The sequence below is a fragment of the Engystomops pustulosus genome, chromosome 4 (genome assembly GCF_040894005.1).
Source record: "Engystomops pustulosus chromosome 4, aEngPut4.maternal, whole genome shotgun sequence".
In the NCBI taxonomy this organism is placed as follows: Eukaryota; Metazoa; Chordata; class Amphibia; order Anura; family Leptodactylidae; genus Engystomops; species Engystomops pustulosus.
The window spans coordinates 74,962,754-74,987,135 of NC_092414.1; the positions used below are offsets into that span (position 1 = coordinate 74,962,754).

Sequence of the window (24,382 nt, forward strand, 5' to 3'; positions counted from 1 at the left end):
GGATGCCATGCTGAAGGCCACCCAGGCATGCCATCTAAACTAGATCCTAATATACTGCCTGGCAGCTTTAAGTCCCCTCTGATCAGCCCTCTCCCTATAAGCTTATAGACAAAATAAGTTACAACTTTTTTTTTTTTATTTTTTTATTAAAGATAAAGAACAAATCCCCATTTATAACCATTATATAATAATAAAAGTTTACTCCTATACCCCACATCTTTGGCATATTTTATGCCCAATCTATAAAGATAATCCATTATTTTAGACACTTTAGTGAGCATCTACAAAAATAAAACTGAACTGCATAAAAATGCTGCTTTTTCTTGATAACTGGTTTCCCTCAAAAAGCTCTGGTGAAAAAATAAAGATTATCCGAAAAATTATACGTCACTTCCTGTGGAAATTATACAAGGTCACTGCCTGTTGTATTTTATTATTATTATTTTTTTTTAATAAAAGACCACTCCGTTTCTATACACCTTTGAGAGGCTCTATTTTGAAGATATGTGGGCTGCTATTTCTCAAACTGGAATCTTGGAGTGCTGCCATTTTTTTCAAATTTTTTTTATATATATATATATATATATATATATATATATATATTGTACTGCCAACACAAAGATTTATGCCATATGGTAAAAGGGACAAGTACAAGTTGCAAAATTTCATACCAAATTTACTATATTTTTAAATTCATGCTCTGGAAAATAACCACCACCAAATGGATACCACAAAAAAAATACACCTCCACCAGTGATTTATGTTGAAAAGTTACAGCTTTTTTTAGAATTTGAGAGGAAAAGAGTAAGTGGCTATTGGTGATCAGAGTTGTGTTTTGATACAACTATATTTTGATATTTATTATTACATAGTTACAAATGGAGACAAAACATTCTTCTGATCCAAAATGGGAACCACTATGACGGCTGATGGAACCTTTTCTTTAATAATTAGGGATAGGAACAAGTTCTATGAGGTGCTGGGGTAAGGTGAACTGGTTAGGTTTATGTATTAGTAAGCTCCGCCCATTCCCTAGGCTCCTCCTATTTATCCTCTGCTCATTATCCTATGGCCCGTGTCCGGGTGGATAGGGCACATATATGGCGCCTCTCGGCCCCCGTCACCGGGGTGGTTCCGCTCTGCCCGCCTTTGTTCCTAGTGTGACTCTAACCAATAGAGTCCTTCCTGTTCCCAAGGATAACCCAGCTCCGTGTCCTCCGCGCCACTAGGGGCGCTGTGTATTCTAGACGCGACTCGTCTCCCTAGTTGAAGGGGTTGGTTGCTCCGCAATCTATTGCCTCAGATCCCCATCGCAAGGGGGCGCTAAAGTTTGTAGCGCACATCCCGGACTACACACGACGGAGGGCGGTTTAATGCATTGTTTTGGTGTTTGTTCAACTCCTTGCCACACGGGGCGCTGTAGACTCTTGGCAAGGCACTGGCAGCCGCAGGGCGGCGTTGTTGTGTAACGCGTTGTCTCCGCGGGTGCAGCACGGGCCTCCGTTTCCACGTCCGGTGATCGCGGTGGTCTCGGGTAACCGGGCGGAAAACGCGGCTGGACATGGCGGCCCCGGTGTCCCCAGTAGGGAAGCGGCTGAAGCTGCTGTTTGACGAGAGCTCTTCCGGACGGGAGGGAGTCTTAGATCCGTCTATCCCGTTGGGGAAGCGGGCCTGGGAGGGCGGAACTGTGCGGGGGCTCAAAGGAGCGGCGCCCGAGGAGCTGGCGGTAAGTGGCCACTCCCCGCCTCTACCTGCTTGTTACTCCGCTTCTTCCCGAGCTCCGAAGCACTCAGGGCTCGGAATGTTGTCAGGGCCTAGTCCGGCCCACTCCCGGTACTTGCCTCCCGGCCCCGTGACTGCTGCCCCTCCCCCCGCACTATGTAAACAGATGATCCATAACTAACTACAGAGAGTGCTGCGCCGCCTGCCCAATGTGACACCACACAGGACAGGAGGGGGGTGTACACTGTGCCCCTCACCTGGGCTGTCAGGACAGGAGGGGGGTGTACACTGTGCCCCTCGCCTGAGCTGTCAGGACAGGAGGGGGTGTACACTGTGCCCCTCGCCTGAGCTGTCAGGACAGGAGGGGGTGTACACTGTGCCCCTCACCTGAGCTGTCAGGACAGGAGGGGGGTGTACACTGTGCCCCTCGCCTGAGCTGTCAGGACAGGAGGGGGGTGTACACTGTGCCCCTCGCCTGAGCTGTCAGGACAGGAGGGGGGTGTACACTGTGCCCCTCGCCTGAGCTGTCAGGACAGGAGGGGGGTGTACACTGTGCCCCTCGCCTGAGCTGTCAGGACAGGAGGGAGGTGTACACTGTGTCCCTCACCTGAGCTGTCAGGACAGGAGGGGGGTGTACACTGTGTCCCTCACCTGAGCTGTCAGGACAGGAGGGGGGTGTACACTGTGCCCCTCGCCTGAGCTGTCAGGACAGGATGGGGGTGTACACTGTGCCCCTCGCCTGAGCTGTCAGGACAGGATGGGGGTGTACACTGTGCCCCTCGCCTGAGCTGTCAGGACAGGAGGGGGGTGTACACTGTGCCCCTCGCCTGAGCTGTCAGGACAGGAGGGGGGTGTACACTGTGCCCCTCGCCTGAGCTGTCAGGACAGGAGGGGGGTGTACACTGTGCCCCTCGCCTGAGCTGTCAGGACAGGAGGGGGGTGTACACTGTGGCCCTCACCTGAGCTGTCAGGACAGGAGGGGGGTGTACACTGTGGCCCTCACCTGAGCTGTCAGGACAGGAGGGGGGGTGTACACTGTGCCCCTCACCTGAGCTGTCAGGACAGGAGGGGGGGTGTACACTGTGCCCCTCACCTGAGCTGTCAGGACAGGAGGGGGGGTGTACACTGTGCCCCTCACCTGAGCTGTCAGGACAGGAGGGGGGTGTACACTGTGCCCCTCACCTGAGCTGTCAGGACAGGAGGGGGGTGTACACTGTGCCCCTCACTTGAGCTGTCAGGACAGGAGGGGGGTGTACACTGTGCCCCTCACCATAAACAACAGTCACAGAACTGTGAAGGAGACCAGAAGAAGAGTGAACCAGAGCAGTGAGAGAGGCTAGTGATGTCCTGTGGCTGCAGATGTGCTGGGGTCACTTTTATTTTTTCTTCAGTGTCTTTTATCACCTATAGCTTTTTAATTTTTCTGTCACTATAACCGTATAGGGCCTTTTTTTTTTTTTTTTTTTTTTTTTTTTATAAATGTAGATTTTAATACAACATTTTTGGTTTCATATGAACCTTCATTAACCCTTTCTATGTAGTATAGTAGTTGTTCTATTGGTCAGCACTCCTACAGCAATGCCAATTTTTTTATATATATATACTGTACTTTTTTTTAAGTGACTCTCATTTGTGTAATGAAACCTTTTTTCCATAATCACCTTCCAAGCCCTATAACTTTTGAAATCTAAAGCCCTGTAGATTGTATTTTCACATATTAAAGGAAACCTACCACTTGAAGTGGCAGGTTTCAGAAGAAAACACCGAGCACCAGCTCAGGGTGAGCTGGTGCCGGAGCTTATTTTTGTTAGTGTTTTAAACCGCGGTATCGCGGTTAAAAATACATTTTAAACTGTATAGCCGGCGCAGGCAGGTACGCGCTCAGCGCTTACCATGCGCACGGCTCTCCTTCACTTCCTATGTAGCCGCGCGCATGGTAAGCGCCGAGCACGTACCTCCCTGCGCCGGCTATACAGTTTAAAAAGTGTTTTAAACCGCAATACCGCGGTTTAAAACACTAACAAAAATAAGCTCCGGCACCAGCTCAGCCTGAGCTGGTGCTCGGTGTTTTCTTCTGAAACCTGCCACTTCAAGTGGTAGGTTTCCTTTAAAGGGAACGTGTCACCATGGACCTAATTTTCACTAAAGACAGATTGTAAAAGCCCATGACACCTGCAGTGCAAACATGCCTGTCTGCCTTTTCTAAGCATTTGCATTACTATATAATTGTGTGTTATAACTTACTCCTGACAAAATCCTGGGGTAGTCACAGGGGTTGAGCTTTGGATTGGATGCATTTCAAAAAACAACATGTGACTTGTCTGAGCTGCAGGCTGCCTCCATCTTTTTGCTCTTGTACAGCTCTTCCCTCTCCCACTGATGTCAGGCTGACCAGGCTGTGACCTCTGAGAAGGAGCACGAGGGGGAGCTGTACAGGAGCACAAAGGTGGGGCTAAGCTCTGAAGAGTGAGTAACACAGACCAGGCACATGTTGTTTTTTGAAATGCATCCAAACCAAAGCCCAACCCCTGTGACTACCCCAGGATTTTGTCAGGGTGCAAGAGTAAGTTATAACACACAATTATATTGTAATGCAAATGCATAGAAAATAGAAAACATAGATGCAATAGAAAAGGCAGATTTGCACTGCAGGTGTAATAAGCTTCTGCAACATGTCTTTAGTGAAAATTAGGTCCCTATTGACGTCCCTTTAAAGTACAAAATATTGGGCATGAGTCAGGGCAGGTAAGTAGCCTTCTTATACCTTTATTGTTACAAATGTATTTATTTTTCTATACATTGCTGACTGCATTGTTAGGCACACCACTGTGTATTCCCTAGCTATAATATTGAGATTACTATGAATTTGTAACATATTTGTTTACAGGGATACACATGATATAAATACTGTTTAACTACAGTGCACTATATATATATTTTTCCAAGTGTCCTGTACCCTTGTCTGTTTGTACCTTTTAAGCCCCATTGTGGACTTTTTTTGCTGGTTTTTAACATTCTATGTAATGATTTACAATAAAACAAATTGTGTTTACATTGGATATATACATCCTCCTTTTCTCTTTTCAAGTGTATTGATTTTGCAGGATGCATTTCACACTATAGCCCGGGTATGGTATAGTACACAAGATGGTTGATATTCCACTCTGTGTAATGGAAAGCTGAAACATCTTGATTTTGCCTTTTTCTGGCGCTAATAACTTTTTCATACTTTGGTATACGGAGCTGTGTAAGGGGTCATTTTTTGTGCAACGTTTTTCATTATTTCATTTTCATTACCATTTTGGTGACTGTACAATCTTTTTAGCACTTTTTTTAATTCAAAATATTATGTGATGCAGTCCCCGGGTTCTGTAGGTTTGTTCTTAAAGGGAACCTACCACCACAAATCTACCTATAAAGGTAGATTGGGTGGTAGGTGGATCAATGGGACGTGAGGATAGCCCTTTTAAGGGCTAATCCTCACGTCCCTGCACTTTTTTAATAACTTTAATTTGGTATTTATTCAAATTTACTTATGCGGCTACCGGGGCGTGGAGTAGCCGCATATGAGATTACACGAAGCTCTACTCCACGCCCCGGTAGCCATTTTACCCCTCCTACTCACCCATCTTCGGCGCTCCGCGTAGCTGCGCGCCCTCGTCCGGCGATCCTGCCGTCTGCGCATGCGCAGACGGCAGGATCGCCGGATGAGGGCGCGCAGCTACGCGGAGCTGCGCGCCGAAGATGGGTGAGTAGGAGGGGTAAAATGGCTACCGGGGCGTGGAGTAGCCGCCTCGTGTAATCTCATATGCGGCTACTCCACGCCCCGGTAGCCGCATAAGTAAATTTGAATAAATACCAAATTAAAGTTATTAAAAAAGTGCAGGGACGTGAGGATTAGCCCTTAAAAGGGCTATCCTCACGTCCCATTGATCCACCTACCACCCAATCTACCTTTATAGGTAGATTTGTGGTGGTAGGTGCCCTTTAAGTTGAATTTGTAACCCCAGCCAGAATTTTTTGGGTGTCTATGAGAATTGGATTTTAAAAATGTTGGATTGTTATAAGAACCAGGATTAACACTAAAGCTTCATTACAGGCACCTTTGATAACTGTTATAGCTGATCATTGTAGTCTAAGGCTAAGGTACAGTAAATTACCAATATCCAGAGGTCCTTTTGTAATTAGGGGTCGTCTGTAAGTCGGGTGTTCTTAAGTAGGAGACCGTCTGTATTTTGTACTTGTACCCTTCTATTAACCCAGGCAAAAAATATATAATAGTATTTTTCCTGTGCAACAAAAAAAAAAAAAAAAGTTGCTGAAATTTTGAAATCATTTATCACACAAAAAAGCTTTATGAACCATATGTGTGTACAAATAAAAACTATGGGTATTTAACCCCTTAAGGACACAGGGTGTTTTCGCTCATTTCTCGCTCTTCACCTTCAAAAATCCATAACTTTTTCATTTTTACGTGTACGGAGCTGTGTGAGGGCTTGTTTTGTGCGTAACAAATTTTACTTTCCCGTAACTTTATTTATTTTAACATGCCGTGTACTGCGAAGCTGAAAAAAATTCCAAATGTGGAAAAATTGGAAAAAAACCGCCCATGCGTCACGTTCTTGTGGGCTCAGTTTTTACGACTTTGACTATGCGCTCCAAATAACACCTCAGCTTTATTCTTTGGTTCGGTGCGATTGCGGTGATACCAAATTTATATAGGTTTTATTGTGTTTTAATACATTTTCAAAAATGAAACGAATGTGTACAAAAAAGAAAAAACATTTTTTACCATCTTCTGATGCTAATAACTTTTTCATACTTTGGTGCACGGAGCTGTGTGATGGGTCATTTTTTGCAAAATGAGCCGACGTTTTCATTGCTACCATTTTGAGGTCTGTGCGACATTTTGATAATTTTTTATTCCATTTTTTATGTGAAAAAAGGTGTAAAAGTCGCATTTCGGACATTTGGGCACCATTTCCCGTCTCAGAGGTCACCGCCGGCCGTAACCGTTTTTATATTTTGATAGATCGGGCATTTTGGGATGCACCGATACCTAATGTGTCTGTGATTTTTACTGTTTATTATGTTTTATATCAGTTCTAGGGAAAGGGGGCTGATTTGAATTTTTAATATTTTATTAAATTCTTTTATTTCTAAATGCCGGCGGCGACAATGAAAGGGTTAATAGCCGTGATCGGTGCGAGCGGTGGGGGTTTGCTGCAATATGCAACAACCCCCACCCTTGTATGAAGACTCAGCCCGTGAGCCCACTTCATACATTCCCTGTACCTCTGCGCCTTAGAGCTACGGCGCAGAGCGTTAAGGGGTTATGTAAAAAATAAGCCCTCACAAAGCCACAGTGAAGAAAAAGTTATGGCATATAGAAGGTGATGATGCAACTTTTCTTTTTCTTTCCCAAACGGATTTCATTATGTAAATGAAGGTCACTTTTTTTTTAATCTCTGTCTGTTTATTGGCCCAGAGAAAAGTTCTACAATAAATGCAGAAATTGTGAGATTTGCTGTTTCTTTTAAGTATAACACACTGAATGGGTTGACAAAAGTTCATCAGTAGGATATATGAATCTCAAAATTGTGCTATTAAAAACTACATTTTGTCCCGATAAAAACAAGACCCCATACAGCCCTTTGTTTTGGTCCTTGGGGTTACACAGTTCTTATGTAACCATGGGATTACATACTGGTTTATTAAAGGATATCTACCACCTGGATGAAAGATTGTAAACCAAGCACACCGACATACTGGTGTGTGCCTCCTCTGGCAGGATCTGCTCTTCTTTTAGATTCTTCTTTTAGATTTCCTTTTAAGAAATTTCCACCTCATCTAAACACTAAACACTTTCTCTTCCTTCCCATATCAGGTATATGTAGAATTTGATGAAAAAAGCTCTAGGCCACATTCATGGGTACAAGTCCATGAAGAAGATGTGTTGGTAATCTTGCTTGAAGGGCCACTGGTTTGGTCACCACGAAAAGAACCTATAATTGTCCAAGGGAGTCGTATTTGTCCCACACATTGGCCAGCACTGGTGAGTTTTTTGCTAAATTTGCAACTAAGGTTGGGGTTTTTTTTAATGCCGTCTACCACATCTATTAAAGGCGTATTCCCACAAAGACAAGATTCTTAAATATACTCAGGATAACAAAATAACATTTACTGTTATTAACAAAAATACAGCATTTCACAGAAATTCACTAGTAGAATGTTCAGAAGCCAAATGAAAGTGTATATAAACCTGCACTCTGATAATCTAAGCACATTGTCAGCACACAGCATCTCACAGGACTAGACATATCATAATGTGACTGCTAAGAGAGTCCTCGCCCACACTCTGGTATTTTGCACTGACGAGCTTAGGGAGTAATAGGAGCTAAAACAGCAATACAACTTAGTAACATTGTAAAGTAAGGGGTTAAAAATCATCTTTATTGTGTAAACATCACTAGGAGGTTATAATTTGAAAACTTTCTTTTATGAGCAACCCCTTTTAAAGTAAAAAACGCAATTTTGTAAATTTTAATGTGTTTAGGGATGTGATATATCAGAGCTTGGCTTGGCCATATATAATGCTGTGCACTTCTTTTTATATTTACTGCACTTTTCGCAGTACGGCCTTTGCATAATCACTCCATCCTTTCACCTGCTTTCTCTTCCTTTCTTCTTTATGAGTGCCCCGATTCCTCAGCATAACATGATAAGCCAGAGACAATTCTGTTTCAGCTAAGTGGGATACATTGTGACTATCTTTCCATCTACATTCTTAATACCATAAGTAGACATTTGGTGAGCTAAGCTTTTAGCTCAGTATATTTATGATTGGTAACTGTGATAGGGGTTTATCACCCCCGTGGATAGCACATGTTGTACTGTCCATACAACTTTTATTTAAACTTTAACTTACCAAAGGGATTTTGATATTGTTTATTATTACATGTTGTTCTTCATGTCTGTGGTAAATTTTGGTTGATATGTTTTGCATTTATAAAAAAGAAAATAAAAATTTAGAAAAATTTGCCATTTTCAAAATCCTAAATTATCTTCTTTTCAGACAGTTTTACCACGCAATTTATTTACTAGCATTTAATCTTTGTTTTAAACGAGCTTTGAAATATATAATGTTAAAAACCCTTTATATAGGACCCCATTTTCAAACTTGTTTTAAATAGTTTTTTTTTTTGGTGTTCAATGTATAACCAATGAACATGTTTCCTTTATTCTGTGGGTCAGTATAGTTACCCTATTTCTATATATTTTTTTCTTCCCTTTTACAAATTTGGTACCACCTGAATTTGGTGTGGGAAATCGCTCTGAAGGCATTTAAATGCAGCTGTCCCACTCAGACCACAGATGTTACACTGGGGTGTCAGCTGTTAGATGCAGCCGATATCCTGTGCCTACTTTATATCCATCACTGAGTGGCAACAGGTTAACTGTGTGTTATCAAAGTGTAAACACAACATGTAAGCACAGCTTCTAGATAAACATAGAGAGTACACAGTAGCTTATCTGATCCTGTTTGTTGTCGATTGGATGGTGGGAAGATTATCATAACACATTCCGCTCCTTTGCCTAGAAAGAAAAGTGTTAGACACAGCCGGAGACCCCAGAGAGAAGGTTCATTACCTTCTTGCGCTTCTGCCTTCTCCTTTCTTCACTGCGTATCACTGAAGTAGCGCTATGCAGTGCACGTCATGTGATCACTGCGTCTTCAGGGGTTAATCAGAGTTGCTGAGTCTAATCAGACCTAGTACACCTCTCATCAGACACTCCCCTCCCTGCCCCCCACATGGGATCTTATCCTTTATAGATGCTCTGATGTTGATGCCATAGAAACTTGTAAATGAAAAAAAAAAGTAAAAATGAACAAAAAAACTGTCTGTTATGAGACATGGAAAGTAAAAAGCACACACAAAATATTCATAAATAACCGTTTATATTTCCCTATAAAGTAAAAAAACAGCCCTCTTTACATTATAAAAATACTGTCTTAGTTCCCCCATTTACCCGCAACTATACATATTATATATCAAAATGACCGTTGCGCACTATGGAATTCATTTATTATAGTCAAAAATAAATATTATGACTAAAAAGCAGCAAATATTTTTAAGGTATTGCGTATGGCTGGAGGCAGTGTATAAGGAAGAACCACAGGTAGTACATGTATTAGAATCCTTACATCACCTTTGTTTTCTCTGCAGACATTCACTACTCTTGTGGATAAGCTAGGCCTGGGAACCCTGGTCCCTATAGAGTTTCTGTTGGAAGAAATCCTGCATTTCCTTCCAGATGCCAGCACGCTACGCCTCTATCAGGTAGCACATCTTAATGGCAAGTATTTTGCTGAGACAAGGTGGTTCACCCTTCAGTTACAGGGACCTTGACTATTTTCCTTGTTTCCAATTCCAGCAGATGGGAGTTGACAGCCACAAATTGGTTTTGAAAGAACAGCCATTATTGCGAGATGCAGTTACCGACATTATTAACTCAAGGAAGATCCAAGAAATTATTTTAAGAGGTAAAAAATTACAATATTCAATATTTTACATGAAATTTATTTTTCGCATAAAACAAGCTTGTGTTTTTTTGTTTTTGGATTTTACAAAATATTTCTAGATAAGGTTTACCCATTATAGATGTATTCTTATGAATTGGAGTATTTGAAATGCCCTCACCTCATGATTGTAGGAGGGTTTAAGTTCTGAGAAAGCATCGAATATAGGACACCGTTAGTCTTTCCATGCCAAGTAGCAGTCCATAATACTGTTCCAAGCTGCAGTATAAACAAGGACCCCCACCAATCAAGCTATTTATTTTAAGTAGAACAACTCCTCTAAGCTATCTACTTGATTATGTGGGGGATTTTGTTCTGGAAAAGCTGCAGCGTAATACAGTAAACGTGATTTGGAAATAGTAATGTAGGCAGTACATTTTTTTTGTGCAGAAAATAAATTGATCATGTCACTTTTCTTTTTTCTTCTTCTGTGCATTTTTATTTTACATTAAATTCTATTGGCAAAAGTTTTTTGCTTGAAATGACTTAAAGAAGAGTTAAAAACCACACATGTAAATTCACAAAAGTTCTGCATGACAATATGCAACGTGTGCAGATAACCAACATTGACAATTATGTCTAGACTTTGGCTTCTCGAAGCTCTTTTGAAAGTAAATGGGGATCTTTAATTTTTGTCTTTGCTTAGGAACATGCTACATCATTTGTAGAGCCTTCACAGATGATAAAAACAAATGGCTATGAAAGGGTAACAGCCTTATTCATAAAGGCAACTTCACTGTCATACATTTTTTGCAACCGTTTCACAATTTCTTTTATGGCTTTAAACATCCAAATTGCAACTATCCCTTGCACCCCTTGTCATAGAACTGGAGATATCCACTGTAAAATTAGCAGTAAAAAATTAGATTTTTATAAAGAACTCACGATTCCCAAGTGTAAGTTTAACAGGTCATATCTCGGGTCACCCAGAAACACAACCCTATTATTAAAGGGTTATTCCCACAAAGACAAGATTCTTAAATGTACTCAGGATAACAAAATAACACATTCTCTAATTTAATGTCATTAACAAAAACACGGTATTTCACAGATATTTTTCCAATTATAGAAAATTGACCCACGATCTTTTGACTTTAGGATCGGCAGACATATTGGGGGACATTTACATAAAGTGTCAGTATCTGAACTGGCTTGGTTACCGACTTGCTCTTGGAAAGGAAATACATATTTAATATTGTTCCACTGTGCAGATATATTTCTGGCGCCAAGACCAATTTCTGTCCCTGGGACCAAAACATGTCCCGAGCTCCAGAAATGTGTCTAGCAGTCGGAGAACAGGCTGGGGCAATGGCTGCTGTGGCAATACATCAGTCGCTGACCTCGTCCCGACAGCTTGTCCAGTTGGAATTGGTCGGCAGAAGGACATGCAGCAGACATGTGGCGAGTCTATTGCCTGCATGCAGCAGCACGGTTTTGTGTCCCTGCCGGACCAGATTTCTTTAGGTCTACCTTCTGCCAGTTTACAGCCCCCAAAATGGCTATGACACATATTAATTGTATTTGAGTTTACACACTGCCAAAGCCACACCCCTTTTCAGAGCAGAGTCAGAGCAGGCGGAAAAAGTAATATTTTCTGGCGCCGCCATCTAATAAAACGGTTGTGGAGCAGAAAATGAAGTAGGAGCACCATAAAACTGGTGGAAATGCCATAGTAAATGTCCCCCATTGTTCTTCTGACACTGCTCTCTGCCTCTAGCCCCCACCCTTGCATTCCAGGACAAGCTCACACACACACTCACTTCCTGCCCGCAAACAACAACAAAGCGTGGGGTGAGTAAAGTTGCAAGATACAGGCAGATAACATATTTATCCAGGAATATAGTAGAGCTAGCAGTATCTAATGGCTGTGATAGCAGGGGGGGGGGGTCATGTGTAATATACATCTCATGGATCTTATCATCTCTCATCTCTGATTAGTCTCCTCTGTCTTTCCAAGTGTCAGATACTAGTAGAATGTTAGAAGCTAAATGAAAGTGTATAAAAACATTGAATCTTGATAATCTAACCACATTGTCAGCACACAGAACTAGAGGAATCGTGAAGTGTCTGCTTAGAGAGTCCCCTCCCACACTCTGAGTGATAGGAGCTAAAACAGCAATAAATTGTAAAGTAAGGGGATTCAAAACATGTTATTAATGAAATATTAATTTTAAGTTAAATTAATTTGTGGCTCAAACGTTATCGTCATTTAAAGGACATTTACCATCTGGATGAAGGATTGTAAACCAAACACATGACATACTATTATATGCATGCTCAGGTAGGATCTGTTCTTCTTTTAGCTTCTTATGCCCTTGCTTTTAAGACAAAAAGGCTTTAAAAATTATGTAAATAAGCCCGAGGGCTGCCAGGCTCCATTAACACCAGAGAAGCCCGGAGCCCCTCAAACTCATATGCATAATTTTGAAACTTTTTTTTTTTTTAAAGAAGAGCAGATCCTGCCAGAGGGGGCACGCACCAGTATGTCAGTGTGCTGGGTTTACAATCCTTTATCTTGGTGATAGATTTCCTTTAAAGAACTGCAAAAATTTACCTGGACATTCAGGCACCAAAAGTCCTCTTGCGCAAAGAGGTTAATTTGGCACATTGTATTGATTAATGTGTACTTTTCTAGGTATTTGCAGCATTCAAGGTCAGGAGGTCAATGTATTTCGACCAGATGAGAATGCAGCATGGATTTCTGGGGTAGTAACCCATCAGGACCCTATTACCCGTGTAATCAATGTTACAATGAACGAGGTAGGTATAGGAATTTCCTTTACACATGAATTATACATCAGTTATATTGTATATGCTGTGACATGTTTGAATATAGAATTTCCTATTTATAATTTCTTGTAAGGGATATATAGGCACATATAATGTTAGCATTGGCAGCATCTGTCTCTATAACGCCATAGCCACTTTATTAGTATTTTTGTCTGTATTTTGCACCTATTTTTTTAAAACTATAATTTCACACTTGTTCCAGTTTGTTACAATGACCTTATGTTTTTATTTTGCTTTGTTCACAGGGAGGGGAAACTGTAACCATAGATCCTAAATTGGTACACGTGGTGCTAGTTGATGAGTCTGTTTTAGAGCCTGAGGTAATATCTCCTGTTTGTAACTAATAGAATAAGATGTGATAGATTATTGAAGAATAGCATAGTTACAATAAAGGTATCCAGATGTAATGTAAATACAAATATGTTTTCAGCTTTATGAACCTCCTGCTCTCCAGATATCAATGCTAGACATACATATGCCAAATGGGAACAGTATTTTCAGTGTGTGTATGTGTTTCCATTTGGAAAATGTATGTAAAGTCCTACCTCTGTATATATCAGAATATCCTGTGTAAGTTCTGGGTCAGTGACTTCAGACTGTCACATTACTCCATGATGTAACCTAAAGTCCTTGTACGTTACAGTCGGGACTGCAGCGAGAGGAGCAGTCACCTGATCTCCATCAGTCAGGAGAGTCTGGCAGTGCTGGATCCTCCTGACTTCTGACTACAAGACTCTTTCTTGCAAAAAGGTGCGCCTTATAGTCTGGGAAAAATGGTACCAATTTCAAGTATACACACAAAATTAACTAGCTACTAACAACATAAATAATGTGTGTAGCATGGCCTTAAAAAATACCTACCATCAAAATCAAGCATAGATCCAGGCACTGTGACACTGGTAATCTTGTTATATGTGTTAACTATGGCCTTCTTCCTTCTAAAATCCACTTTTAAAATTATGGTAATGAGCCTAAGGACTCTTGGGGGTTTTTTCAGTGCCCCTCACTGATGTCTTTTGACTAGTTGTTACAGTGAGCAGAGCAAGTCTCCCCTCCCCTGTACTTCTTGCTGCTGCTAGATTACACAGGAAGAGGGAGGAGGGAGACAGGTGGTTGGGTGAGACATGTTCTGCTCATTGTAACAGCCTGTAAAATTTTCAGAACTACGGAAATATCCACTATAGCCCCTCAGGCTCATTAGAATAATTTTAAAAGATTAATTTAGAAGGAAGGAGGCCATGGATAACAAATACAAGAAGATCACCACAGTTTCTGTGCCTGGATCTATTAGTAAGTGTCCCTGGTTTATCATGATGGGTTTTGATGGTTGATTTCCTTTAATGAATTATTGCATTATCTGCAGAAAATAATGTATTCCATAATTTTTAGTAATTTACTATATTGCAGGATGCAATATTAAAAATAACAAAAGCAACAAAATCAAAAAAGAAAAAAGAAAGTACAGATGGTAGAGATGGCCGTAGAAGAAAACTTCCTTCAGATGGAGAAGGGGATTCCTCTGGGAAAAAACAGAAAGCCGAAAAGAAAGAGGTAGACAGCAATGGTGGTGATTCAAGTGAAGTTAACAGGAGCTCCTGCACTAGTGGAAGTGGCGCTGATCCTGCAGTAGATCCCAGAACCAAACAGATGTTACATTTTGTTCCACAAATTAATCGGAACATTCGCTTTGCAACTTACACCAAAGAAAATGGCCGCACATTAGTGGTCCAGGACCAGCCTGTCGCTGAGGGAACGCCAACTGCTTTTCCAAATTTTTCGGCAGGGGCTAGTCAAGGCTCCCCTGTACCAGAAGCGGTAAGACAGGTTAATAAAAGTGCCGAGAATCCTGTAAGCACAACGGAAAGTTTACCATCAAGCGGAGTAACACCATCTACAGTAAGAATCTCTGATTCCAGTGTGGCAGCAGAGGAAAGCAAGATGCCGAGCTGGACCACCGGAGAGGTAATTCTGTTCTGCTCTGTTAGCTTTCACTCCTTCACAAAACCAGTCATTTGGAGCCTTTATCAGTCTAAGGTCAAAGTTGATTTCCTTACATCGGTAATAAAGCCTTATTTCCATCAAGTGGGAAAATCCCTTTATAATCAGTTGGCAGTCATAGTATGGGCCAGTTCACGTGTTAGTCCTTTCAGCAGAAGTTTGCACTAGTTTTTGTGATCCAAACCCAGGAGCACACAAAACCGGTGCTAATCTTTCCATTACACTTCTCTCTTTGTATTAGTAAAATGTAACCTCATTTCACTTATGTTACTTATTTGTGTGGTAGATGTGCTTTAACCCCTTAACGACCAGGCCTTTTTTATGTTTTGCATTTCCATTTTTCACTCCCTACTCTTAAAAAAACTATGTTTTCTATTTTTCCATGTAAAGAGCTGTGTGAGGGCTTGTTTTCTGCATAACAATTTGCACTTCATAGCAACGGTACTTAATATTCCTTTATTTGTACGGGGAAGTGGGGAAAAAATGCATTTGCACCATTTTGTTGTTGGCTTGGTTTTTATGGCTTTTACTGTGCGCCCCCAAAATGACATGTCTCCTTTATTGTTTGGGTCGGTACGATCACGAGAATACTAAATTTACAAAGGTTTTTTAATGTTCTCATACATTTACAAAAATTAAAACCTGTTCAGAAAAAAAAAATATCTTTATTTGCCATGTTCTGGCACTAATAACTTTTTCATACTTCAGTGTATGTAGCTGTGTGTGGTGTCATTTTTCGTGAGATGACTTTTTCAATGCTACCATTTTGAGGACTCTACTGCCTTTTGATCGCTTTTTATTATTTTTTATGTTTTGCAACATGGCATATGAGTGGCATTTTCAACTTTGGACACTATTTTCCATTATTGGGAAAATACCAGGAATAACCGTTATTATATTTTGATAGAGTGGACCTTTTGGGATGCAGTGATACCTAACATGTTTATGACTTTTACTGTTTATTTTTATATTTGTTCTTGGAAAAGGGGGGTGATTTGAATTTTTATGTTTTTTAAAAATATTTTAACTTTTATTTTTACTATTTTTCATATACCCTAGGGCAGTGGTGGCAAACCTATGGCACGGGTGCCAGAGGCGGCACTCAGAGCCTTTTCTGTGGGCACCCAGGCCATCGCCCCAGCACACCAGACAGGACAGGAAGAATCTTCCTGTAGTTCCAAGCAACTGAAAAGATGCTGCTTTCAGTCATATTTTAATACTTACTTCGCTACTTGGGACTGTAGGAAGAGGGAGAATGAATAGACAGAGGACCTCCTGCTGGCCCCTACAGTTCTACAAATTTTCCATCTTTCTACTGTGTTGCTGTCCTCAGGAGGCCATTATGATTGTTGAAGAACAGGAAGCAGTAAGTTACTGCTTTAATTTTTGGTTGGCACCCCGCGATAAATAAGGAGGGGTCTTTTTGGGCACTCGGCCGCTAAAAGGTTCGCCATCACTGCCCTAGGGTACCTTAACCCTAGGTTGTCTGATCCTGCCATACTACTGTCATAGCAACAGATCGTTGCTTCCTGATGACGTCTTTATTCGGCTTTCCTGGCGGCAAATGGTGGGCGTTTGCTGCAATATGCAGCAAAAACTCACCATGAATAAAAAGGGCTCAGCCTGTCAGCTGTCTCAATACACCCGCAGTATGACTTACATATACGTCACACGTTGGTAAGGAGTTAAAACATTTTTCAAATGTAGTCCATTAGGGGGTATTTAAAATCTACCTTGTAAGCTTCTTCTGCCACGCCAAAGCCATCTTTATCCTGTGCTATACCGATGAAGAAGGCTCAATGGTATAGTCCCAGCTCTATATTTACAGCTAAATCTTTCCCTGAACGTAGTAAACTGCTTATTCTTTGTTTATTTAGACTGTCCGCTCTGATGGTGCTTATTGTTCAGCCACACACTAGAGATCTACTGAAAGATGGGAGAGCTGGACATTGATCTTTGGTGCTGTGGCTCCCTTCTTCAAGAGCTGGACATTGAGTCATCAGAGGTTACTGTGAGAGAGGTAAACAATTATATTTTCTAGTAAATCTTTAGCTTCTGTCTGACAGTGACAAACAGTGACCCCTGATGACTCGCGTGTCCATCTCTTCTCTTTCCTGGCAGATTGCTAGTGTGTGACTGGAAGATGTAGGCTATTGGAATTTTTTTTTTTTTTTAATTTAAAAGGTCAGCTTTATGTGCCGGGAAAGATTTAGCTTTAAATGTACATGTAGACAGCAGCAGTGAGTGTGTGTGCAGACATTATACATAGGCCCACATTTATTAAAGTGCTTGCGACAGTTTTGTATCTGACTTTTCACTAGGAGGTGCAAACTGCTTGCACATATGATTAGAAAGTGTCTGCACCAGTTTTGTGTTGTGGCTGCACTGTGTCCGAAATGACAGAAAGGATGTGCACTAAAAGGGGTGTGTTACTGCTGAGTCCGACTTTGCGCCACAATTGTGTCTACTTCACAATTCTGCAGCATGAATAATGTGCACCAAAAAGAAATGGTGCACACTTCCCAAGCAGTGCAGGGGGGGCCAGATTCATGAAGAACATCCAGCACATTGCATCACATTTTGCACTATTTTTGATAAATGAGGGCCAAAAGGCTCATAAGGCTGTATATAAGAATCCATGGGGGCTGAAGGGGGTTTTATAAATAATAACCATGAGGTGTCTGTATATAAAATAACCCAGATGGGGCTGTTTGGGATGATAAACTAGGGAATATTTTAGGGAGACTGTTTTAGTTTCTGAATTTTTAATGCCCCTATGGGAGTTCACTGCAAAAGGGCCTACTGAGGAGCTGTCACTCAGGGGTCTACTTAAATCTGGAACTGACCCTGCTGAGGAAGATTTCTGACAAGTAGCTTCACAACAAAATAATTCCATAACTCTGGAAAGAAAAGGACAAGCAACAAAATATGGGTCTCGTTCTGTTTGTTTTGAAATGGGCAATCGTGACAATGTGGTAAAATTCATTATGAAGGCAGAGTTGCTCTTTAAAGGAGACACTTTGCAAGGTTAGGCATGGACCAGTTATATTTTAATACCAGCTGTAGCTCACAGCGTTAGTAAATAACTGGTCTCCGCTATTACAAAATAGAATGGATTAACAAAAAATATTTTATATGTATCTATCTATCTCTGGCTGTCTCTGTGTCTCTTTCTCTCTGGCTGTCTCTGTGTCTCTTTCTCTCTGGCTGTCTCTGTGTCTCTTTCTCTCTGGCTGTCTCTGTGTCTCTTTCTCTCTGGCTGTCTCTTTCTCTCTGGCTGTCTCTTTCTCTCTGGCTGTCTCTGTGTCTCTTTCTCTCTGGCTGTCTCTGTGTCTCTTTCTCTCTGGCTGTCTCTGTGTCTCTTTCTCTCTGGCTGTCTCTGTGTCTCTTTCTCTCTGGCTGTCTCTGTGTCTCTTTCTCTCTGGCTGTCTCTGTGTCTCTTTCTCTCTGGCTGTCTCTGTGTCTCTTTCTCTCTGGCTGTCTCTGTGTCTCTTTCTCTCTGGCTGTCTCTGTGTCTCTTTCTCTCTGGCTGTCTCTGTGTCTCTTTCTCTCTGGCTGTCTCTGTGTCTCTTTCTCTCTGGCTGTCTCTGTGTCTCTTTCTCTCTGGCTGTCTCTGTGTCTCTTTCTCTCTGGCTGTCTCTGTGTCTCTTTCTCTCTGGCTGTCTCTGTGTCTCTTTCTCTCTGGCTGTCTCTGTGTCTCTTTCTCTCTGGCTGTCTCTCTTTATCTCTGGCTCTGACTATTAAATTACAGCTGATCTCTGATTGGTTTCATAGGCAACTGGAACCGTTTTACCTCAGACATTTCTGATAACTTTTCCCCTATCTCTGTATCCCTATCCATATTGCCTCACTCATACTCAATGCCTATAGCAGTGATGGCAAACCTACGGCACGGGCAAAGTTCACCAGGGCAAAGTTCACCAGGAAGGACTTGAATCTTCCTGCAGTCCCAGACAACTTGAGATGCTGCTCCCAATTCTCTTTTAAGGTGACACATCCTTGACTGATTGTAACTTTAGGAAGAGTGAGAAGGTGTTGGAATTTCTGTTGGAAACAGGGTTGGAATTTCTTGGAGGTCCCCTTGCGGGCCCCATGATTCTTCCTGTAGAGAGAGACCCTGGAGAGAAGCAACAATGATGTCTGAATTTGCCTTTCCTGCTTTAAGCTGTATTAGTGTCCTGAGGGGGGCAAACGATTGAATGTTGTGGAAGAACAGGGAGAAATAAGTTACTGTATAAAATGTCATGTTGGCACTTGATGGTAAATCAGTGGGTGTTGGTTGTAGTTTGGGCACCCGGTCTGTTAAAGGTTCGCCATCACTGGCCTATAGTAACCAATCAGAGCTCAAACTAATGACCTGTGGCAGAATAGCAACCAATCACGGCCCAGCTTCTAACTGCCACAGCAGCAGCAGACAGTGGCTCCTGTATGTGGAGGTTAATAAATGTATTTTGGAAAACGCAGGGTGAAAATTCAGCTCAAAACCTAGTCTTACGTTCCCTGAGTCACAGAGAGCGGTTGTGCAAACTTTGGTGATTGTAAACGCGACTGCTTTAGCGGATATGCATATATACATACATAAACACACACTCAGCTTTATATATATTTCTCTACACTGTTGTTATTGCAAGGACACTGATGCCAATTAAAAAGCCATCAGGGCCTAATAAAAAGAGTCCTAAATTTAGTTAAAACATTTTAGCAGTTCTTAAGATGTTTCATTTTGAACTTTTACCAATAGATGACTCTATTCCTATTTTGCATATTAAAACCCATCTTACCCTGAGCCTTTTTGTCTTGCAGAACTTGAGAAAAACTGTACCTGTCAAAAGTGTTTTTGGCATGTCTTTACATCAGCCAACTTTTGGAGAGGACAGAAACCAACCCAATGGCACAGTTCAAGGAAACAAGCCTATAAGTTTCCAGTTTGGAACCAGTAATATCCAAGAAGACGCTAAAGAGACAGATTTGTCTAAAAATCTGTTTTTCCAGTGTATGTCTCAAAACGTTTCACCAAGTAACTACTTTTCTGCCATCTCCGAAAGTACTGTGGAGGAGTCTCCGAGCAAGGATCCAGGGATGTTATGCAAGGAAGTACTTTCTTCCCCACTGTTTAAGCCGAAGGCTCTTACCCCACAGGAGACAAAAGTAAACACAAAACCACCCTTTTCTGAATCTATGCCTAAACTTACTCCAGCGTTTCCTGGAAGGGTGCTAACTCCTCGACCATCTGAGACCCATGAAAACCTTTTTCTGCAACCCCCAAAGCTTTCAAGAGAGGAACCATCAAACCCATTCTTGGCTTTTTCTGATAAAAAGGACATTTCTCCTTTCGGGTTTGGTACTCCACCAACCCAGAGTTCATTACCTGGAAATCTTTCCTCTTCTATGTGGCAGGACCAGCACAGAGCCGATGACACTGGCTCTTTGTTGAAAACCAAACCCCTGTTTACAACAGAGTCACTGAAACGGTTACCCATTACATCAGGTACATCAATAACTGAGCCTCTTCAAGGCTCTACTTTTTCGGGAAACGGGCGATCAAATTCTCCAGCAAACAGCTTAAATCAACCAATTGAAATGCCAACCTTGTGTTCAAGTCCCACTGAAGATAAACCTGCAATCGGATCTGGACAGATGGACAATCCATTGTTAAGAACGTTCACTGCGTTGTCAAGTAGACTCCAGCCAGGTGTCCTCTCCTCCTCTGAGTTTTCTCACGATGGTAAAGCCGCTTTTGAATCTGTTAACAGGTTCACGCTGGATGAAAGAAGCCGGACGTCAAAACAAGACTCAGATTCCAGTACCAACAGTGATCTGAGTGACATGAGTGATTCCGAGGAGCAGCTTAATGCCAGGGCAGGATTTAAAGGGATCCCAGAGCACCTTGTTGGGAGGCTCGGACCAAATGGAGAGCACGTTGTTGACCTGTTATTGGCAAAGGGTAGAGCAAAACAAATTCCAAAACCAAGACCAAGAACGACTGCTCCATTGAAAGGTGAGAATGAAATGTTAGTCTGTAGTTCCTACACACATAGCCTTCACAATGAGGTGGCTGACCTGAATATACCTTCCTTTCTCAACATATCAATATACATGCTGCTGTTAAAAGGGGTTGACCAACCTCATGGCATAAAATAATGGAATTCTATTACCCTCACCAATTTTTTGGTCAGTTCCCTTGTCCCAATCTCTGATTACCAGGCTCCAGCAATAATGTAATTGCAGCAGTCATAGAAGTTGTGAAGAATCTCTGGGGGGATATGTGAGAAATGCTATCCTTGGGTAGTTTGGTGCAATCTTATGAATGATATTTCTTTTATTGCAGTTGGACAGTCTGTTCTGAAAGACCTGAGTAAAGTAAGAAGACTGAAGCAATCCGGAGAACCCTTTCTTCAGGATGGGTCCTGTATAAATGTTGCTCCACATTTACATAAATGTCGGGAGTGCAGATTGGAGCGGTATCGGAAATTTAAAGAGCCGGATCAGGATGATTCCACTGTGGCTTGTCGATTTTTCCACTTCCGCAGGTAAGGTTTTATAGCTACAGAGTGGATCCACCAATGTAGGTTATCAGCTCCACCTTAATTTGTTGTATATTCTATTACCTATAATCTTTATTTTTTACTAAAACCAGATACTGATGTTTTTAAATTTAGGATGACAGATTTTCACACTGATTTTTGTTTCAAGCTGCTACTCTGCCTCTGTGCATGGCAGACAAACATACAAAAAAAACAGGTGTTCATAGATGCGTCCTTGACCTCTGTGAGAGCATGTCCAGTGTAGGGTAATACACCGTGACCATCGCCTAATATCAGTAGTGGGCCCCTGTGTTATCTGTATAAAAGGGAAGTTATCTTATATTGTAATCCTGCCATAATGATGAAATGATTGCAGAGAAGTGATCTCTACAGAACAGGAATTGTTAGCCAATTATAAGGTTCATTAGCCAATGTAGTATAGCAGTGTACAGCAGTACTATAAGAAAACTACCATCAAAATCAAGCATCATAAACCAGGGGCACTTACTCATAGGGTACATTCACACAGCGGTATGCCCGCTGTGTGGGCATACCGCCGTGTGCTGGAGAGGAGGAGGAGGAGGCGGCAGCCCCTCCTCCCTCCGTAGAGAATAGCGGCACACGGCCGCACACACGCCAAAACATAGAGCATGCATGTACGTCCCCGCAGACGGCCATGTGAATGTGCCCATAGATCCAGGAACCTGGACTGTGGTAATCTTGTATTTGACCGTTTTAAAATAGGGCCATGCACAACCCAACATGCCTATAGATATTGGCCCCCACACACAAACAATATGCACAATATGCAATAATACGTTCAGAGTCTCCCAACTTTGGTATTTTTATGTGCTTATATATACTTATATGCTCTTAATTGTTTTATTTGCATCTCATGAATTTATTTGTATTGTGACTTAATAAAGTTGTTTATTTTTTTAAGCCCTATACCTTGAAGTGCTTCTTCTTCTTGGTGGTTTTGTGAATCTTCTTATATTTGTTATCCATGGCCTCCTTCCTTCTAAAATGAACTTTTAATTACACTAATGAAGTGCTATGGGGACATGTAGAAGCACGCCTCCCCACAGCCTGCAACTCATCACAAGTATTCCTGGAGAGTATAATAGCCCTGCAAAATTGCAACCTGGAGGGTCTCTGGTAGCACCCCTTGAGCCTTTCTCACTGATTAGCATATTTTTTAGTTGATTTTAGAAGGAAGGAGGCCATGGATAACAAATATAAGAAGATTACCACAGTCACAGTCCCTGGATCTATGAGTAAGTGACCCTGGTTTATCATGATGGATTTTGATGGTAGATTTCCTTTAATCAATTATAACCTTATAAAGCGCCGATTGTCAGATGACAAAAACTGATGACAAAAACTGCGTCTTGAACTGGTTAAAGACAAAAGTCAACAAAAGTTGGTGAAATGGTGACCAGTTGTATTACAGAGTTGTTCCGTGTAGCCAGGTTGTAGACTTGTAGCAGTAGAGCAGAGCTGAAACCTGCCATATAACAGAGCTGTACACTTGTAGCATTGAAGGAAAGCTGGGACCCTGCTCATAGCTGAACTGTACACTTGTAGTGAAGGGTTAAGGGCTTATGGTCGATAAAAGAGCAGTAGGACAGAGGAGGCATTGTGGAAGACACCAACTTGTACAATCATTGAGGGACCATTGCTAGTGGCCAATACTTACTGTTTTACCTCTGTTTTATTTCAGACTGGTCTTCACCCGGAAAGGGATACTTCGTGTGGAGGGTTTTTTGAGTCCCCAGCAGAGTGATTCTGAAGCCATGCGGCTCTGGGTTCCAAATGCAATTCCAGCCGAGGGCATTGACTTGGAGACCTCTAAATATATTCTTGCTAATGTGGGGGATCAGTTCTGTCAGCTAGTTATGTCAGAGAAAGAAGCTATGATGATGGTGGAACCACAGCGTAAGTTTTTGTGCTTAATTTATATGCTATTTTAGTGAATGAGAGTTATCTTATGATTATATCTGAGTCATATGTAAGGTACGTTATATATTCCTCTTACGTGTAATAGTCCATGCAGTTGTCATCGATGAAGGTCAAAAACACTGTTGCTAATTTAATATCTGAATTTTTTTTCTATATGCAGAAAAGGTAGCGTGGAAGCGAGCGGTCAGAGGTGTAAGGGAGATGTGTGATGTTTGTGAGACAACACTTTTCAATATTCACTGGGTTTGTCGAAAGTGTGGATTTTGCGTCTGTCTTGATTGCTATCGGCTCAGAAAAAGCAGGCAACTCAGAGGTAAATATCATTGTACATATTCAGTTGTTCATCTAACATTGTATTTACCACTTGCCACACCATAACGTTACCCAACGTCATGGTGTGGCAGCGAGTGTATGAAGAGGCATAATGCAGCATGTAATGGCACCGATTGCAGGTGTTAACCATTTAAATGCCCCCAGCAAGGGTAGCAGTGAAAACGCCATCTCATCCTGCAAAAAAATGACATCTCTTGCAGCCTCGTACACTGAAGAATGAAAAATGTATGCGTCTCAGAAAAAATATATTAAAACGTAACAATACATTTAGTATTTTCATGATCATATGGGCCCAGGGGAGGTGTCACTTACAGCACATAGTGAAAGTCGTAAAAACAAGACCCGAAAGAAAATGGCATTTTTTTTTTTTCAAGCTTCCCAGTACATGCCATGGAATAGTAAATACAGTCACTAGCAAGTATAATGTGTTACACAGAAAACCCTTACAAAGCTCAGTACATGGAAATATTAA

At 41.6% G+C, this 24,382-nt stretch overlaps 1 protein-coding gene across 3 annotated transcripts in view; it reads left to right on the top strand.

Moving 5' to 3' along the window:
- The first annotated feature begins 1,095 nt into the window (after window positions 1-1,095).
- KDM3B (lysine demethylase 3B) overlaps window positions 1,096-24,382 on the top strand; it is a 38,611-nt gene continuing 15,324 nt past the window's right edge. The window contains exons 1-11 of one of the 3 annotated variants that reach the window (XM_072146319.1): window positions 1,096-1,726; window positions 7,610-7,777; window positions 9,951-10,064; window positions 10,159-10,267; window positions 12,939-13,063; window positions 13,339-13,413; window positions 14,501-15,055; window positions 19,895-21,089; window positions 21,420-21,621; window positions 23,339-23,553; window positions 23,738-23,890. In XM_072146319.1, coding sequence (XP_072002420.1) covers window positions 1,562-1,726; window positions 7,610-7,777; window positions 9,951-10,064; window positions 10,159-10,267; window positions 12,939-13,063; window positions 13,339-13,413; window positions 14,501-15,055; window positions 19,895-21,089; window positions 21,420-21,621; window positions 23,339-23,553; window positions 23,738-23,890 — 3,076 coding nt within the window. In that variant the 5' untranslated portion in view covers window positions 1,096-1,561. The remainder of the gene's footprint in view (window positions 1,727-7,609; window positions 7,778-9,950; window positions 10,065-10,158; window positions 10,268-12,938; window positions 13,064-13,338; window positions 13,414-14,500; window positions 15,056-19,894; window positions 21,090-21,419; window positions 21,622-23,338; window positions 23,554-23,737; window positions 23,891-24,382) is intronic. The other 2 variants (XM_072146320.1, XM_072146321.1) reach the window with 2 other exon arrangements.